This window comes from Dipodomys merriami, unplaced genomic scaffold (assembly GCF_024711535.1).
Source record: "Dipodomys merriami isolate MVZ:Mamm:240054 unplaced genomic scaffold, mDipMer1.0.p SCAF_19, whole genome shotgun sequence".
Classification (NCBI taxonomy): Eukaryota; Metazoa; Chordata; class Mammalia; order Rodentia; family Heteromyidae; genus Dipodomys; species Dipodomys merriami.
In genome coordinates, this window is record NW_027203270.1 from 5,548,068 (window position 1) to 5,566,340 (window position 18,273).

An 18,273-nucleotide genomic window follows, 5' to 3' on the forward strand; every position below is an offset into this window, starting at 1 on the left:
GAGTGGAAGTTCTTTGTTTCTTAAGTCCTGTTAATTTTGTTGTATCACTTAACATTTTGGATTTAGCATCCACTTATCAGGGAGACCATGTACCGTTTGTCTCTTTGCTCTTGGCTTACCTCGCTCAACATGATTCCTTCTAGCTCCATCCATTTCCCTGCAAATGCCATTATTTTGTCATTTCTAATGGCTGCATAATATTCCATTGTGTATAGATACCACAATTTTTGGATCCATTCATCTGTGGTGGGGCATCTGGGTTGTTTCCATATCCTAGCTATTGTGAACAGTAACAGCTTATTTTTTAAATAAGTTTTTTATTGTGAAAATACTGTACAGAGGGGTACAGTTACATGAGCAAGGTAGTGAATACATTTCTTATCCATCATTGTTGCCTCCTCCTTTGTTTTTCCCCTACCATCCTGTCCCTCCCACCTCTTCAACTACACCCCCCATCCCCCCACCCCCCCACTCCCACTGGAAAAAATTATATTAATTGAAGTAAGCCAGGCCCAAAGAAACATAGGTCCCATGGTTTCCCTTATTTGCAATAACTAGTATATGTCTGAGACAAGCAGAAAAGATCAGATAAGATGATGTTAAGCAAAATGAACCCCAAGATAGGGACACAAGTATTTTTTTTCTTTCTTGCTATTGTTTCTAACATATTTATAAGGTACCATGTGATTTTTTTTTTTTGTTGCTTTGTATGTTCCCCCCCCCCACACACACACAGTATAACCCCTGTTTTCACTGTATTTGATGTTGATATAATTTGGGGAGGGGAAGGGAAAAAAGAAATTGTTTAAATAAATAGGGATACAGATTGACCCATTGCAACAATGAGATTTACAAAACAGCTTATTTTACACAGCTGATACAAGCATTAGAGAATTTAAAGAATGTAAAGTTAAATGAAACTGTTTTAAATAAACTGAAAAAAGTTATTTCTGAAAAACAAAGTAGCCACTTACCCTAAAAAATAGTATTCAAGATATGAGAAGTTAATACAATTTTGTTTATTATTTTTGCTGGTCCAGTGGGGCTTGAACTCTGGCTTGGGCACTAACTCTGAACTCCTTTTGTTCAAAACTACTGCTCTAACACTTGAGCCACAGTGCCACTTCCAGCTTTTTCAGTGATTACTTGGAGATAAGAGTCTCATAGACTTGGTTGCCTAGACTGTGTTTGAACCATGATACTTAGATCTCAGCCCCTTGTGTAGCTAGGATTATAGGCATGAGCCACCAGTGCGTGGCCTTAATATGGGTTGTTGTTTTTTATTAATGAGCTTCATTTATCTACTACATTTTACATGCATTCTTTAATTATTAGGTTGAACTCAAGCGACAGTACAATGACCACTACTCACAATTGAGAGGTCTTTTGCCTGGCCGTCAGTGGTATGAAATACAAGCATATAGGGCCTTAAACCAGGCCCTAGGTAGGTAAGTAGAATAAAGTTTACATTACTGTAATTTTAATCTATAGCCAAGGCTATATGTAGAAGTTATACTGCTACTTATTCTTTCTTACTAGATATGATTAAAATTTTTAAGTACAAACTTCTAAGAAGATTTTTTTTATGTTACATGTTAATAAGTAGAAGTTGAAAAGTACCAACAGACTAAATTAGACCCAAAACAACATGCAAAATGTGCTTATGTTTAAAAAAAAAACATGTTGTGGGGCTGGGAAGGTGGCCCAGTGGTAGAGCACTTGCCTTGCATGTTTGAGGCCCTTGGTTCAATTCCTCAGCACCACATATGCCAAAAAAAAAAAAAAAGCTCTAAGTGGTGCTGTGGCTCAAGTGGTAGAGCGTTCACCTTGAGCTGAAGAGCTGAGGGACAGCGCCCAGGCCCAGAGTTCAGGCCCCAGGACAGACCAGAAAACAAAAATGTTGTAATTGGTTAAACAATGAATGACATGGACTTTGCCAGTGATTATGTTTTTGTTATTCCACAAACATTATTAGGAAATAGAAGAGTCTTTAACTCCAATTTCCTACATAAGAGGCAGGAAACATTTCTTTCTCTGATACCAGAATACATAAAGAACTCTTAGAGGATGAGTGTGGCCATGGAAATCTGTAATTCCAGCTACATGAGACATAGATAAGAGGATTTTAGTTTGAGGTAGGCCTAGGTTATCCAGAAAGTAAATGAATAAAAATGGAGTGAGCAGTGACTTACGTAGTGGGACATATTGACTACTTAGAAAGTATGAAGCCTTTATTTCAAACCCTGGTACTGAAAAACAAAAGAAAACAAAAATTCCCAAACTCTTACTTAGAACTTAACACTAAAAAGACCCAAATTTATAAAGCTTAAAGTGAGCCAAGGAAGTGGCGCTGTGGCTCAAGTGGTAGAGCACTTGCCAGCGGTGGGACAGCGCCCAGGCCCAGAGTTCAAGCCCCATGACCGCCAAAAAAAAAAATTTTTTTTTTTTTGCTGAATTCCTAGCTGGGCACTGGTGGCTCATGCCTGTAATCCTAACTACTCAGCAGGCTGAGATCTGAGGATCACAGTTCAAAGCCAGCCTGGGCAGAAAAGGCTGTGAGACTCTTATCTCCAGTAAACCACCAGAAAACCGGAAGTGGCGCTGTAGTCAAGTGGTAGAGAGCTCGCCTTGAGCTGAAGAGCTGAGGGACAGCGCTCAGGCCCAGAGCTCAAGTCCCATGACCGACTAAAAAAATAAATAAATAAAAATAAAAACAAAGTGAACGAATACTTTGAATAGATATTTCTTTACAACAGTGATGCTCACCACAGCTAGGCATTAGGGAAATATGATTAAAACCACAATGAAATACCATTAATTAGGGAAGATATAATTATTAAAAGATGTACAATAATAAGTGTTGGTGATTATGTGGAGATTTTGGAACCCTCATGCATAACTGATGAAAATGTGAAATTATGCAGCTCCTTTGCAAAACAATGTGAGATTTCTTCAAAAAGTTAAAAATATAGGTCCCATATGGCCTAGCTACTCCTAAGTATATACCTAAGAGAATCAAAAAACATGCATTTATACAAACACACAAGTGTTCATAGCTGTGTTACTCCTAATACTCAAAAGCAGCAATGATGTCCACTAGCTTATGAATGGAGAAACAACATATGCCCATAGAATTGTTTGAAAGTTCTAGAAGAGACAGTGGCATGTGCTGTACAAACTTGTAAATATATTAAAAATGATTTAATTGTATCACTAAATTTTATATAGTTTAATATAAGATATATATTTTAAAATGCTTGTATATTTAATCCAACCATCCATAAAAATAGTAATGACCATGTATAGTTATACTAGGTTATACAATGTGACAAATACAATCTACTGTGTGAGAGTTCAAAGAAGAAAATCCATATGATTAATTGTTCGGTAAAATGTTTTTGAGAAAAATTAAACACTCATGGTTTTTTTTTTTTTAACTCACAAAACTAAGAGAACAAGTACATAAAACCCAGTCATTAAATATTAAGGTTAGGCTGTGAATGTGGCTTAGTGGTAGAGTACTTGCCTAGCAAGCATGAAGCCCTGGGTTTAATTCCTCAGTACCACATAAACAGAAAAGCTGTTGCTCAAGTGGTAGTGTGCTAGCCTGGAGCAAAAGAAGCTCAGAGACAGTGCCTAGGCCCTTAATTTAAACCCCAAGATTATAAAAATAAAAAAATAAGCTAAAAAAAATCTCTGTGGCTAAGAAATATTTTCTATGATTCTTTTCAAATTTTAAAATAAAATACAAATAACTTTTTTTCTGGGTCAGTCGTGGGGCCTAAACTCTGGGGCTAGCACTGTCCCTCAGCTCTTTAGCTTAAGGCTAGTGCTTACCACTTGAGCCATAGCTCCACTTCCAGCTTTTTCTGCTTATGTGGTGCTGAGGAATCGAACCCAGGGCCTCATGCATGCAAGGTAAGCGTAAGCACACTACCACTAAGCCATCTTGCCAGCCCCAAATAACATTTTTTTATACAAATTAGCAAATACCAACTTTGTTATTTGTTCTTATAACACTTGAATTACAGGACCATATAGTTGACACACACTTGGTTTTCTTAATATTCTGTGTATCCCTATAAAAATCTGGCCTTTATTTTCAGTGTACATATTTTCTTTTTCTTTTCTTTTTCGTAGGTGTATTCGACACAAAAATGATTGGGGAGCTCTTCTTCTAGTAGATGACCGCTTCAATAATAACCCAAGTCGCTACACATCCGGTACGATTCTCAACTTAGTTTAAACTAAAAATTAGTAATTATTATTCAGTGTGGTAAAAACAAAAACATGTCATTTGCCTTCTTAAATTTCTAAGTATAGTTGAGTTTGACTACAGGAACCATATATATGCATCTCTCTTATGCTTCACTTAGCATAATGTATAAACTTAGTCCTCAACATTTATCCATGTTGAAGTGTCTGAAAGATTTCCTTCTTCTCTCTGACTAAACAAGCATATGTTTTCTTTCTTTCTTTTTTTTTTGTCAGTCGTGGGGCTTGAACTCTAGGCTTGGGCGCTGTCCCTGTGCTCTTCAGCTCAAGGTGATTGATCTTCCACTGGAGCCACAACATCACTTCCAGTTTTCTAGTGGTTTATTGGAGATAAGAGTCCCATAGATTTTGCTGCCCGGGCTGGCTTTGAACCGTGATCCTCAGATCTCAGCCTCTTGAGTAGCTAGGATTACAGGCTTGAGCCACCAGTGCCCAGCAAGGATATGTTTTCTTGCATGTACATTTCATACTTTATCTGTCATTAGATGGAGAAAGATTGTTTCTACCTGTAGGATTACAGTGAACCATAAAAGTGCAGTTATCTCATCAAAATATTTATTTCTGTTGTTTTGAGTACACACCAAGAGTAAGATTGCTGCTGGGCGCTGATGGCTCACGCTGATGGCTCACGCTGATGGCTCACGCCTGTAATCCTGGCTACTCAGGAGGCTGAGATCAGAAGATCATAGTTTGAAGCCAGCAGGGGACAAGTCCTTGAGACTCTTATCTCTAATTAACCACCAGAAAACAGTAGTGGAGCTGTGACTCAAAGTGGTAGAGCAATAATCTTGAGTGAAAAAGCTCAGGGACAGAATCCAGTCCCTGAGTTCAAGCCCCACAACTGATTTAAAAAAAAAGAGAGAGAGAGAGAAAGAATACAGTATCTGGAACAAACAACCATTCATCAAAAGAATGGAGAGATAAAGACTTGCCCAGATAAACAAAAGGTAAGAAAGTTCATCACCACTAGATCTGCTAAAGGGGTTAAAAGTGTAGCTTGTTGATAAAGGTAAATGCATAGGCAGATACAGAATGTTTAACTACAGCATAACAACGATACATATATCACTTTTTCTTTCTTTCTTGTAGTGTTAGGTATCAAACCTAGGATCCCACACATGCTCACCAATAACTCTACCACTGTATTACACCTCCAAGCCCCACAAATTACTTAAATTTTGGTAACAAATTTAAGACAAAAACCTAAAAAATGATTATAACTATAAAAACACATTACGTGTTAACAGATACACAATAAAATGGGATAATTTTTTACTTCTATAGCAACAAGTGTGGCAAAGGAAAAGTTTACATGTTTTGCATGTGAAGTTATAAAACAGATTTTTGTAACTATAAAATGTTTTTATGTAAGACTTAAAGTAAGCAAAATATAGTACCTATAGAAACCCAATAAAAGAAAGGAATCAAAATATGTTGCTTAAAATGTTAATGAAACACCAAGAAAGGAAAAGAAGGACAAGTGACAAAACAATTCAATAATAGCAAATAGTAAATCCTTCCTTCCTTTTCAATAACCTTAAATAGAAACGGATTATCCTTCTGTGTTACTCTCTTCAGGCTACTGTAACAAAATAGCACAGACTGGAGGCTTAAACTTAAAGCTGCCTTTTGTACTGGATCCTGGGAAATCCAAGATTAAGTCCAAGATGTGTCCACTGGCAGACCTGGTGTATGGCAAAGACTTACTTACTTCTCAATCTCACAGAACAGGGCAACTCTTTCATGCTGCTGTTACAAAGACAATAAATCCTATTAAGGAGGGCACCTTACTTCCTAATGCTATCACTTGTGGTTGAGAATTTCAATACTGAATTTTGGGGGGGACATCACATTCATACTGTGTTAACTTTTCATGGTAGAGATAAATATGTGGCATTAAAAAAAAAAACCAAAAATCCTTAGATGGGTACTGGTGGCTTACAATAATCCTTTCTATGCAGGAGACTTGAGATCTGAGGATCAACTGAGGATCAAAGTTTGAAGCCAGCCCAGGCAGGGAAGTCCTTGAAATTCTTTTTTTTTTTTTTTTTTTTTTTGGGTCCGGTCATGGGGCCTGAACTCTGGGCCTGGGCGCTGTCCCTCAGCTCTTTTAGCTCAAGGCTAGCGCTCTACCACTTGAGCCACAGCGCCACTTCTGGCTTTTATCTTTTTGCTTATATGGTGCTGGGGAATCGAACCCAGGGCCTCATGCATGCAAGGCAAGCACTCTACCACTGAGCCACCTCCCCAGCCCCAGTCCTTGAAATTCTTATCTCCAGCTGAACACCAAAACAGCCATAAGTGGGGCTGTGGCTCAAGTGGCAGAGCACTAGCCTTGAGCAAAAAAAAAAGTTAGGGAAAGTACTCAAGCCCTAAGGAAGATCTCAACCTTAAGAAATTTTTTAATTTATTTACTTATTAATTTATTTGCCAGTCCTGGGGCTTGAACTCTAGGCCAGTGTGTTGTCTCTGAGCTCATTTTGCTGTAGGCTAGTACTCTATCACTTGAGCCACAGTGCTACTTGTGGGGGTTTTTTTCTCCCTGTGATTTATTGGAGATAAGAGTCTCACAGATTTTCCTGCCCAGGGTGGCTTCAAACTGTGAGCCTCAGATCTCAGCTTCTTGAGTAGCTAGGATTGCAGGTGAGAACCACTGGCACCTGGCGAGAAATTAAAAAGAATAAAATTATACTCAAAGGTAGCAGGAAGGGCAATAAGGACTAGAATGAAAATAAATAAAATAGAACAGATAGCAGCTGGATGAATCAACAAAACTAAGAGGTGAAAAGATCCAATAAAACAACTTTATATGTTGAGAAATTGAATAACCCTGAAGAAATGGATACATTCTTAGAAACATAAAAATTTATTAGAATTAAATAATAAAAAAATGGAAAAGCTGAATAGGCTCTACCACCATTCCCTAATAAAAACCCAGCACTATTTTACATGGAACTTAAAAAAAAAAAGTATCTGAAACCACAACGGACTATGAGTAGACAAAACAATCTTGAGTGATAGTAAGAGAGATCAAAGCTGCAGACATCATATCCATACTTTCAGATTTAAAGTATATTATGAAACCACAGCCATCAACAGTCTGGTAATATCATAAAAATGATATAGACCAATAGAACGTAACTGAGGGCCCAGAAATGAATGCAAGCATGTGTAGTCACATGTAGCTAATCTTCAACAAAGGTGTCAAGAAGATACAACAGAGAGAAGAGAATGTCATCCCATCTCTGGGATGGGTGCTTCTTAGCACTCAGAAGGTAGAGAGGAAGATCATGAATTCAACAACCAAATACAAAGATGCTGGGCAAACAGGATAAGCATAGACAACAGAATCAGATTGGACCTTTATTTTATAACACACACACACACACACACACACACACACACACACACACACACACACACACACACACACACACACACACACACACACACACACACACACACACACACACACACACACACACACACACACACACACACACACACACACACACACACACACACACACACACACACACACACACTCTAAAGACTTAAACCTAAATCTGATACTGTAAGACTTCTAAGAGAAAATATAGGGGACAGTGTTCATAATATCAAACTCAGTAAATATCTATTGCTCTGGAACTATAGTATGATCCAGTAATCTTATTTTTTGTTGTTATTGGTAGTGGTGGTGGTTGTGGGGCTTGAACTCAGGTACTGGGTTCTGTCCCTGAGCTTTTTCACTCAATACTAGTGCTATACCACTTTGAGTCACAGCTCCACTACCGTTTTCTGGTGGTTAATTAGAGATAAGATTCTTGTGGACTTTCTTGCCCAGGCTGGCTTCAAATTGTGATCCTCCGCTCTGAGCCTCCTGAGTAGCTAGGATTACCTTTATTTTATATAATGTTAGACATAGTTTATTTTGTTCCTTTTTTTTTTTTTTTTTCTGGTCGTGGGGCCTGAACTCTGGGCCTAGGCACTGTCCCTCAGCTCTTCAGCTCAAGGCTAGTTCTCTACCACTTGAGCCACAGTGCTACTTCCAGCTTTTTCTGCTTATGTGGTGCTGAGGAATCGAACCCAGGGCCTCATGCATGCAAGGCAAGCGCTCTACCACTAAGCTACCGCCCCAGCCCCTAGACATAGTTTAATAATACAGTAATATTTACAATTGTGAGCTGTAAGCTCTTTTAAAAGAATTTTCTAGCTAGACATTGTTGGATCATACCTGTAATCTTAGTTTCTCAGAAGGCTGAGACCTGGAAGATTAATGCTCAGGGCCAGTGCAGGCAGAAAAGTCTGTAGGACTCCATCTCCAATTAATCAGCAAAATGATGGACTGGAGGCATAGTTCAAGTGGTATAGTGAGAATGTGAGGCCCTGAGTTCAGAACTCTGTTACTGACACCAAAGGAAGGGAATAAAAAGAATTTTCCAAGAAATACTGTTAATTAAACAAATGCATCTCTTTTAGCTTCTTAGAATTCTTTCTTATGATTCAGTTAATGTGAAGTTAATTATTTTGTTAATTTGCTTTTTTCTCTAGACATACTTTCATTCTCTTAAGAGTTAATGTTTATCAAGCCTAGTATTTTCTGAAAGGAAATCAAGTATTATGGTTTGTAGCAGTATCAAGTAGATAGTATTTTTCCCACTCAGTTCAACAAATATTACATGCATATGATTTTTATCTAGCAATGAGATGGTCCTTTCAGAATCAATACTAGGGAACTATTTGTCAAAGAACTGTGGGATTTATTATTTTTATTATTATTGTTAAGAGGAAAAGCTCAAACTAAGAATGTGGCTTGTATTTGTAATCCTATCTAGTTGGAAGGTTAACCTCAGGAACATCATAGTTTTGATAGAGGCCATTCTAAGCAAAAAAGTGTATGAGACACCATCTTAGCCAATAAAAAGCTGGGGGTGATTGTTCACCACTGTCATCCCCACTGCATGAGAAGTACCAATAAGAAGATGGTGGCCGGGGCTGGGAAGATGGCTCAGTGGTAGAGCGCTTGCCTTGCATGCCTGAGGCCCTGGGTTCAATTCCTCAGCACCATATAAGCAAAAAAAGAAAAAAGCGGAAGTGGCACTGTGGCTCAAGTGGTAGAGCACTGGCCTTGAGCTGAAGAGCTGAGGGACAGCGCCCAGGCCCAGAGTTCAGGCCCCACGACCGGACCAAAAAAAAAAAAAAAAAAGAAGATGGTGGCCTAGGCCAGCCTGAGAGAAACAATAAGACTCTTATTTGAAAAACAATAAAAGCAAAAAGGACTGATCCTTGACTCAAGTGGTGGAATACCTGTGTGGCAAGCACAAATTACTGAGTTCAAACACCCCAGTACCTCTTAAAAAATGAAAATAAAAAAGATTTCCAGGTATCCCTGGCTTATGGTTGTAGTCTTAGCTACTCAAGAGGAAGATATTGAGAGGAATTGCAGTTAGAATAAGGATACAGGTGGACCCGTTGCAACAATGAGAAGTACAAGTTGTCATGTTGAAAACGAACTTTACAACTTTATTGGGGGGTGGGGGAGGCTGGGAAGGGGAAACAAAGGAGGAGGCTACAATGCTTGATAAGAAATGTACTCATTATCTTGCCCATGTAATTGTAACCCCTCTGTACAGTATTTTCACAATAAAAAAACAAATTTAAAAAAAATAAAAAATAAAGTAGAGAGGCAGCCGGGCGCCGGTGACTCGCGCCTGTAATCCTGGCTACTCAGGCTGAGATCTGAGAATCAAGGTTCAAAGCCAACCTGGGCAAGGAAAGTTCGTGAGACTCTATCTCCAATAAACCACTAGAAAGCCAGAAGTGGCACTGTGGCTCAAGTGGTAGAGCGCTTCCCTTGAGCTGAAGAACACAAGGACAGTGCCCAAGCCCAGAGTTCAAGCTCCATGACCAACAAAAAAAAAGAAAGAAAGTAGAGAGGCAAAAAGTTCTTGCTAGGTGAGGTATCATGCACCTGTCATCCCAGTTACATGGAACGCATAAATAGGAGGATCAAGGTCAAGGATAGCTGGACAAAAAGGGAGACCCATCTCAAATACAGTCCAGGTAAAATGGCTCAAACGATAGAACACCTGCCTAGTAGACTCAAACCCCCAAACCTTTAGTTCAAACTCCAGTAGCACCAAAAACAAAAAAACAAGAAAGATTAAAAATTCATTAAATTATAATTAGGACATGGTAAAATTTAATTGTCTTTTAAGTTAGCTGTATATGAATGTAGACTTAACCTGCTCAGTTTCATTGTCTAATCACTGTATTTAGTTGGACAATAAAATTTAACTGCCAGGATTAAAGCAAAAATACTCCCTTCTTAGTGTTGTTTGTTGTTGTTTTTAACCTTTCTATGTAAAACAAGCAGTAGCTTCAATTAAGCAGTAAGTCCAAGTACCAGGGCCAAATGCCTGTGTTTAGTCAGCAGGTGGAGCTCAGACTCTTTCAAGTTTCAAAAGCAAACTTGCATCCTATACTTTGTTTATAAGAAGGTAAAAGTTAAAAGGTAACTATAGGTTATTTTTTTTCAATTTTAGAAAATATCAGTTTTATCTGGTATAAATAATCATTTTCCCCAAGCAAACTAAGAAATTTAAGGAAAATGCTTGTTGCTTTCTTTTTTTATCTTAAAATTTGAAAGTTTTACTTCATAGTTCAGATTTTTACAACATAATATTTCCATTATGAGTGGATATTTATTTTCTTTTTCTGACATTTGTAAAATGTTGTCTTTGGTAATACTAGCATAGAACACACAAAAATCCTGTTTGGGTTGTTTTTTTTTTTTTTGGTTCCGGTCATGTGACCTGAACTCTGGGCCTGAGCACTGTCCCTCAGCTCTTCAGCTCAAGGCTAGGGCTCTACCACTTGAGCTACAGCGCCACTTCCAGCTTTTTTCTTTTTGCTTATGTGGTGCTGAGGAATCGAACCCAGGGCCTCAGGCATGCAAGGCAAGTCCTCTACCACTGAGCCGCCTTCCCAGCCCCTGGGTTGTTTTTTTTTTAGTGCCAGTTCTGGGGCTTGAACTCAGAGCCTGGGCCCTGTCCCTTAGCTTTTTCACTTGAGGCTGGCACTCTACTACTTGAGCTATAGCTCTACTTCTTGATTATGAATGGTTAATTGGAGATATGTGTCATGGACTTTCCTTCTCAGACTGGTTTCAAACCTCAGTCATCAAATTGTAGCCTCCTGAGTAGGGAGGATAAATAGGTGTGAGCCCCTGGCACCCAGAGCAAATTCATTTTTTGTTTCGATTTGGGTTGTATAGAGAATTGATAGAAAAATTTCAAAAGGAATATATTTGAAATGAAAGTATAATTCAGGTTGCTTGAAGCTCTTTTATTCTTTAACATATAATTTCATAGTGGCATTTAAAACTAATTTTCAGAAAGATAATGGTACTTCTAATAGCATGAACCATAGAATACTTATTTTGTAAATTAAGATTTTTAATTAAGTTGAAAAATGCTTTATCCCTCCCCACAAAGCTGGGGATCAAACATGGGTTCCTATTGATTCTAGGCAGACACTCTGTCACTGAACTCCATTTCTAGCCCACATTGTTGTTGTTGTTGTTGTTTTGGGGGAGAGGTTGGTCCCGGGGCTTGAACTCAGGGCCTGGGCTTTGTCCCTGAGCCTCTCTGTACTCAAAGCTAGCACTCTACCACTTGAGCCACAGCACCACTTCCGACCTTATTTATGTGCTATTGTGGAATCGAACCCAGGACTTAATGCGTGGTAGGCAAGCACTCTACCACTAAGCCACATTCCCAGCCCCAAGACCACATTCTTCATCTGGTTTATTTTTATAGTTTTTATGTCATAGGTTAAATCATATTCCTTACTTTGAGTATATATTTGAAATTATGTAATAAAAAATTCAGATAGGGTTTGGCTTTCCAACAAGTGTGTTATTTCTTTCACCTCTTGAATAGTTGACTACATATTTGGAATTGGTGAACAAGATCTAAAAAAAACTTTTGAGTTTTTGAATTTGTGGAAAAGGATGAAATGATTGCTTTATTTACAACTTCTAGTTTTGCTGCATGAAAATGTCAGGCAGTTCTTAGGGGAAAATACAATGAAATTAAATTTGCCTATTATCCAATTGTCATCAACTAGAGATATAGTCATTTGCTAACTTGCAGTGGCTCTGCTTTACAGTGGTGTGACTGTATACACATTCTGCAGAAACTCCTTCAAAATTCTTGGCTGGCAATAAATGACATCACAAGATGCTGGCGTCAGCAGTCTTCTGCAGCTCTGGGTCAGCCACAGGATCACACAGTAAACAGTGACTGCTCTCCATGCAGTTGCATTTAGTGCATTTTCAGCTTCCATTATTTTCAACCTAATGATGGGTTTATCAGGACATAATCCTACCATAAGTTACATGTATATTGTACATATAACCTAAAACATTCTGTACATTCAAGAGTCAATAGAAAAGGTAACTGAGTAACCAAGTAACCAAATTTCCCCTGGATTTTTTTTCCTTTAGGACTTTCTAAATGGGTAAGACAAGAGATTCAGCACCATTCAACCTTTGAGAGTGCGCTGGAGTCCTTAGCTGAATTTGCTCAAAAGCACCAGAATGTCACTAAGTCACCCAAAAAGAACAGGAAGAGTATACAAGACAATGAGTCTACTCCTAAAGGCACCTGTTTGGAAGACAGACCCCATATGTATTTATTGGAAACAGCAAACCATCTACCACAAGAAACTCCTAGGGAAGATGAAGCAAAAATACGTATCCAGGAACTACCAAGTGCCAAAGTGATCACTGAAAATATGTCTTCACAAAGCGACATGATCACCAGAAAGGAGAAAAGTATGTAATGCTGCATCCATTTACATCTAACAGAGAAATCTCTCACTGTAAAATAATGAAGTGATATTTATTTTGGTATATATTAATTTCTTGAAGTAGGTTACATAATATAAAATTATTATAAAATAATATGATACACTATAATGGGGACCAAGTTCTATCAGAATAACAGAGTCCATTTTCTGATTTTCTGCTAATGAGCTTCATCATATCACTACCTTTGTGCCCATGAGCAAGACAGGAACTTTTGGAGTCAAAGCAGAAAAGGCTGAATCTGGGTTACATTCTAAAGATCAAATAAGGTGATCAACATCATTTTACAAATGGTAGATGCTTTTTTAAAGGCTGTATAAAAATTAGTCTAATTTTAAAATACTTACCATTTGTTTGTTTTGCAGAGGACTAAGTAAAATTTAATGGAACTCAGTCACATCCATTCTTTCACATTAGGGGCAGGTATAGCAAAGTGAGTAATTGTCTGTATTGCACTAAAACAGCATAACTGAGTACCTACAATGTAGACAATGTGGCCTGTGAAGCCAGAAATATTTGCTATCTGACTTGGAATGGAAAAAAGTACCATACTCTGGTAATAGGGTATAATTTTAATTGTCTAATTCATCTGTCATTATAGCTTAATCTATCTGTTGTTAAACATTCTTATATGCCTCTAAAGAAATACATAGTGACTTGACTGTTATTCTAGTAATCAGGAGACTACTGAGTTCTAGTATTAGTCTTAAATACTAGCCAGTTTTATAGCTTTGAGCAGATAACAGTCTTGCAATCATCACTTTCCCTATTTATTAAATTAAGGACTCAACCTAGGGCAGTTTTTCTCCCATGAGTCCCTAATTTAATAAATAGGTTAGGAGGTTTTGAGTCCCTAATTTAATAAATAGGTTAGGAGGTTTTCGAGGTAAGATTTTACAACCTATTGCCTTTTTCACTCAACCCCCTCAACCCTTTTCCTCTTCCCTTTAACTCTTTCTTTTCTTATACAATTGATTGAGGTCTCTGGTGTGGAATTTAAGTTTACTAAGTAGCATTACAATTTAAGCTAGGAAACACTGGAGATGGGGTTTTTCTTTCAGAGTTAACATTATTTTCTGTAAAATCTAAGGTGAAAGTTCAATACTGCTAGTATTATATATATATATATGTATATATACACACACATAATATTAACATTATGTTATCTAATAAAATCACTCTAACTTAACAATAATATTAACTAGGAGCAGAAAGTTAAAGTTTTGAAATTTTTATATTCTTAGATGATTCAGTATTATTGGAAGAATCTGTTCAAACACTGCAAGCAGAGCAAGTGATTTCTCGATCCTCAAGCCCAACTTTCAACAAACAAACCAAGAAAGGTAGCTGGTCTACTTTTTATTCTTTGAGAAAATGTTTTACTGATAACATAGAGACTGCAACACCTGAGCTCAGGTCCTCAGAGAATTGTTCTAGTTCTACCTACAAAACAGAAAAAGTGGAAGAGAAAACTGTTTGGCCACTCACTGATGAATGTGAGTTCTCAGATTTAACAGTAAGTGCATCGTTGGGGTCATGCCCTCAACAAGAAATCACTATTTCATCAATAAAGAAAGATGTCATTGAAGGAAATAATTCAAAACAACTGGTATGCTCTGATAAAGCCCTGGATCCAGATACTCCTTTGTCTCTAGTAAGCAAACAAGATAAATATCCCAGTTCAGCTGAAGCTTTGGAAGAAGAAGCTGAAGATGAGTCTATATATTTCACACCGGAACTTTATGATCCTGTAGATGAAGATGAAGAAAATGAGCTCAAGGAAACTGATAGGCTTAGTAATAATTCAGATTGCATCTTAGCTGAAGACCTTTTTGAAATTGGAACTGTAACAGGAGTGGTCAGCGAAAGGAAAGCTGAGGTTGCACAGGCACAAAGTTGAATTCAAGCTTACATACTGAAGAAAGATAAGTTGAGGCTGGGAAGGTGGCTCAGTGGTAGAGTGCTTGCCTCACATGCATGAGGCCCTGGGTTCGATTCCTCAGCACCACATAAGCAGAAAAATCTGGAGGTGGTGCTGTGGCTCAAGTGGTAGAATGCTAACCTTGAGCTAATGAGCTGAGGCCCAGAGTTCAGGCCCCACGACCAACCAAAAAAAAAAAGAAAGAAAAATTGATGACATTGATGATAATGTAAAAATTTGTGTAAATGAATTGGAGCAGTGAGAAAACTCATGGAATAGGGAATGGTGATAACTTTAAGCAGTGTGCTCACTGATATTAGGTGATACTGTCAAGCCATAAAAACATATTGCTGTATTTTTATCTCAACTGTAAATAGTCACTTATCCACTGGATGACTGAAAGTTTTTGTAGTACTTTCTTGCTTTAGTTCATTGTTATCAGAGTTTTAAGTCTATTTTATGTTCAGGAAAGAAGTGTTTTGTTTATTTACAATACTGAGGATCGAACCCTGGACTAGGCAGGTGTGCTACCCCTGAGCTACATCCTGGGCCTAGATCTGTTTTATGTTCAGAAATGTAAGTATTATTATATTTTCATAAAATGATTTATACAACGTATTTTGTTGAATAAGCCTTCTCTAATGTCTTTAAGATTAATCAGTTCAGAAGATATTTAGTTTCCTAAGGCACTTGTAATTTCACACAACTTCATATGTTGTAGTTCACCTAATCCATTTGTTTTTGTAATGATTAATGACAGTTGAATCTACTCATACTTCATTATACTTTCACTATAGATTATATCTCATATTGATGTGAGGGTTTTTTTTTAAGATATCAAATTTGTCTTAGAAAGCTTACTGTCTTAATAAACTGCCTTGTATCTAAGAAAATTTAAGGAAAGAAACAACATGCATATATAATTGAACTTTTTTATTTAGGAAAACTAAAATCAAATGTATCATAAACAAAACAATGTAAGGTTATAAAATGCCAGATGAAATAGCCCAAATGTTCAATTCTAATTACTCAGCTTCCCCATCTCTGTTGGAAACAATGGTCTGCAACACTACTGATGATCTCCAGCACTACTGACAAAAAGGTGATATATGCATGCATTAAGTTTTAGGCAACTATTAAAATAGAAAAAAATGACATGTAAATTTAATAAGCAGACCTACAAGCACAACTCAATTATGCTCCCTTAGAGCACAGAAAATCTTCTGTGAATTTTGAGTGTTTTGGTGAATGAAATTGTACATCTGATCAAAAATGGTTATTAAAGATGTTGGTTTCTAACATTAAAAAACATGTCCACTCATTTTTATCTAAGAAATACCTGTTATTCAGTGGATCAAAGACTAATTTGAAGTGAATGGTTGTATGTATGCCCTGTGGATGTGCTGAGGATCAAACTCAGGGCTTCACATGCTAAGAAACCTCACTACCGGTGAATTGCCTCTCCAACCTGAACTGAAATTTTATGGGGTACTCATATAGTGTAAATAGTCTGTTACTATCAGGTCAAAAATACCAGTAGTCATATATTTTTGCATTCATTTGAAGGAATGAAATATATATGTATGTATATACACATGCTTGCATTTTTTGTTAGCATTTAGATTTTAAAATAGCTTATTTGCTTCTGTAGCATTGGATGTTATCATCTTAAGCAATTTAAAGAAATTTAATTGGACATTTTACCAATTAAAAGAGTTTATCTGTAGATTGGGATATATTAGATTCCGCCCAGCCCAATAGCGGTATAATTATCCATTTGGTTGCAGATACCATGTTCTTTCATTACTTAGAAATGTACCACAAGTTTTTAGTAACTCTAAAGCATTTCAGATTTTTTCCTATGATATCATTGTTGAACTAAACCTGTGGTCTTTGCAGGTTGCACTATTGAACAATATAATAATCCAAAAATTAAACAACTAATCTTTGTAGATATAAACCATTTTATTATTGATAATATTTTTTAATGTTTATAATTAAGTAAGTTAAAACATATAAAATCACTTAAGGTAGTACCTGGCACATGATGGGCCACCAAGGCTTATGATCCCTTATCCTTAAACCAGTTATTAGTAGATCAGTCCTATATTTACAATCAGTCATATATTTACAGTGCATTCTGGCTTTAGATGAAGACTTTCTTAATTGTAGATATACAGAAAAAGAACGGTTATTAAAGAATGGTTATTAATAGCAAAGGAAAAATTACTTAGCTGGATTATTTTAACTTTTAAAGATATTTAAATTGAGGAATTATCAGACAACTTGCCTAATATACTTAGAGCATATAAAATAAGTTATTTACTATTGAACTTATTCAAGGCTTGAAAGTATATATATCATAGAGGCTATGTATGATGAAAATTACCAGTTGGATAAAGGGCTTTTTTTTATAAACAAAAGCAACTGTGTAAAAAATAGAATTTTCATTTCTTGTTATTTGAACTTTAGATAAATTACTGAAAACATTCTAGAATTTTGTTAGGTATTATTAATAACTCTTACTATGTTCCTACTATGCATTTTTTATTATATGGTTTTAAATCTGGCACTGTTTCTACATACACATAAAGCTTTGTTTTTATTCTTAAGATCTTTCTATTCAAAACATTAATTAAAAAAAGAGTACTCTCATATTTCTGAAATTGGGCTTTATCCTGTTATTTTCCTATAATAAAACGCACTCAAAATATTTAATTCTTTAGAATTGCTTAGAAAATTTAATGAAATAAAAGTGCCTGTCGTAAAAATTACTTGAAAGACTGACTGTTGTATTCATCTGCAAGTGATGGTATTCTTTTCATATTTGATAACTACACAATTACGTTCTTTGAATCTCAAATTTTTCAGTGAACGCAAAAATTTACTTAAGACTTCTTATGAATTCTTGATGTTTTCTTGTGTGTTTCCTTAGGTACATGCCACCATTCTTTTGTAAAGAAGAATTAGTAATGAAAAATTTCAGAATCAAAAATAATTTAAGATTACACAAGACACTGAATATCTAAGGAAGCTAAAACCTTAGTGTGAAATATCCTTGTGGCTATAAAACATAAAGAATACCACTTCAGGAAATGGAGATTTAGGAAAATGACCAAGGCTTATGATCCCTTACCCTTAAACCATTTCCATGTCTTTAAAGAAAAAAAAAATAGAATTTTGTTTCGTAAGGTTTCATTTGATG

The 18,273-nt window shown here is 36.6% G+C and overlaps 1 protein-coding gene across 1 annotated transcript in view; it reads left to right on the forward strand.

Annotated features, from left to right (window-relative positions):
- The window catches only part of Brip1 (BRCA1 interacting DNA helicase 1), a 112,685-nt gene extending 96,034 nt beyond the window's left edge, over positions 1-16,651 (forward strand). The window contains 5 exon segments of the mRNA XM_070026729.1: positions 1,336-1,448; positions 4,141-4,223; positions 12,785-13,114; positions 14,392-15,024; positions 15,027-16,651. Coding sequence (XP_069882830.1) covers positions 1,336-1,448; positions 4,141-4,223; positions 12,785-13,114; positions 14,392-15,024; positions 15,027-15,076 — 1,209 coding nt within the window. The 3' untranslated portion in view covers positions 15,077-16,651.
- The last annotated feature ends 1,622 nt before the right edge of the window (positions 16,652-18,273 follow it).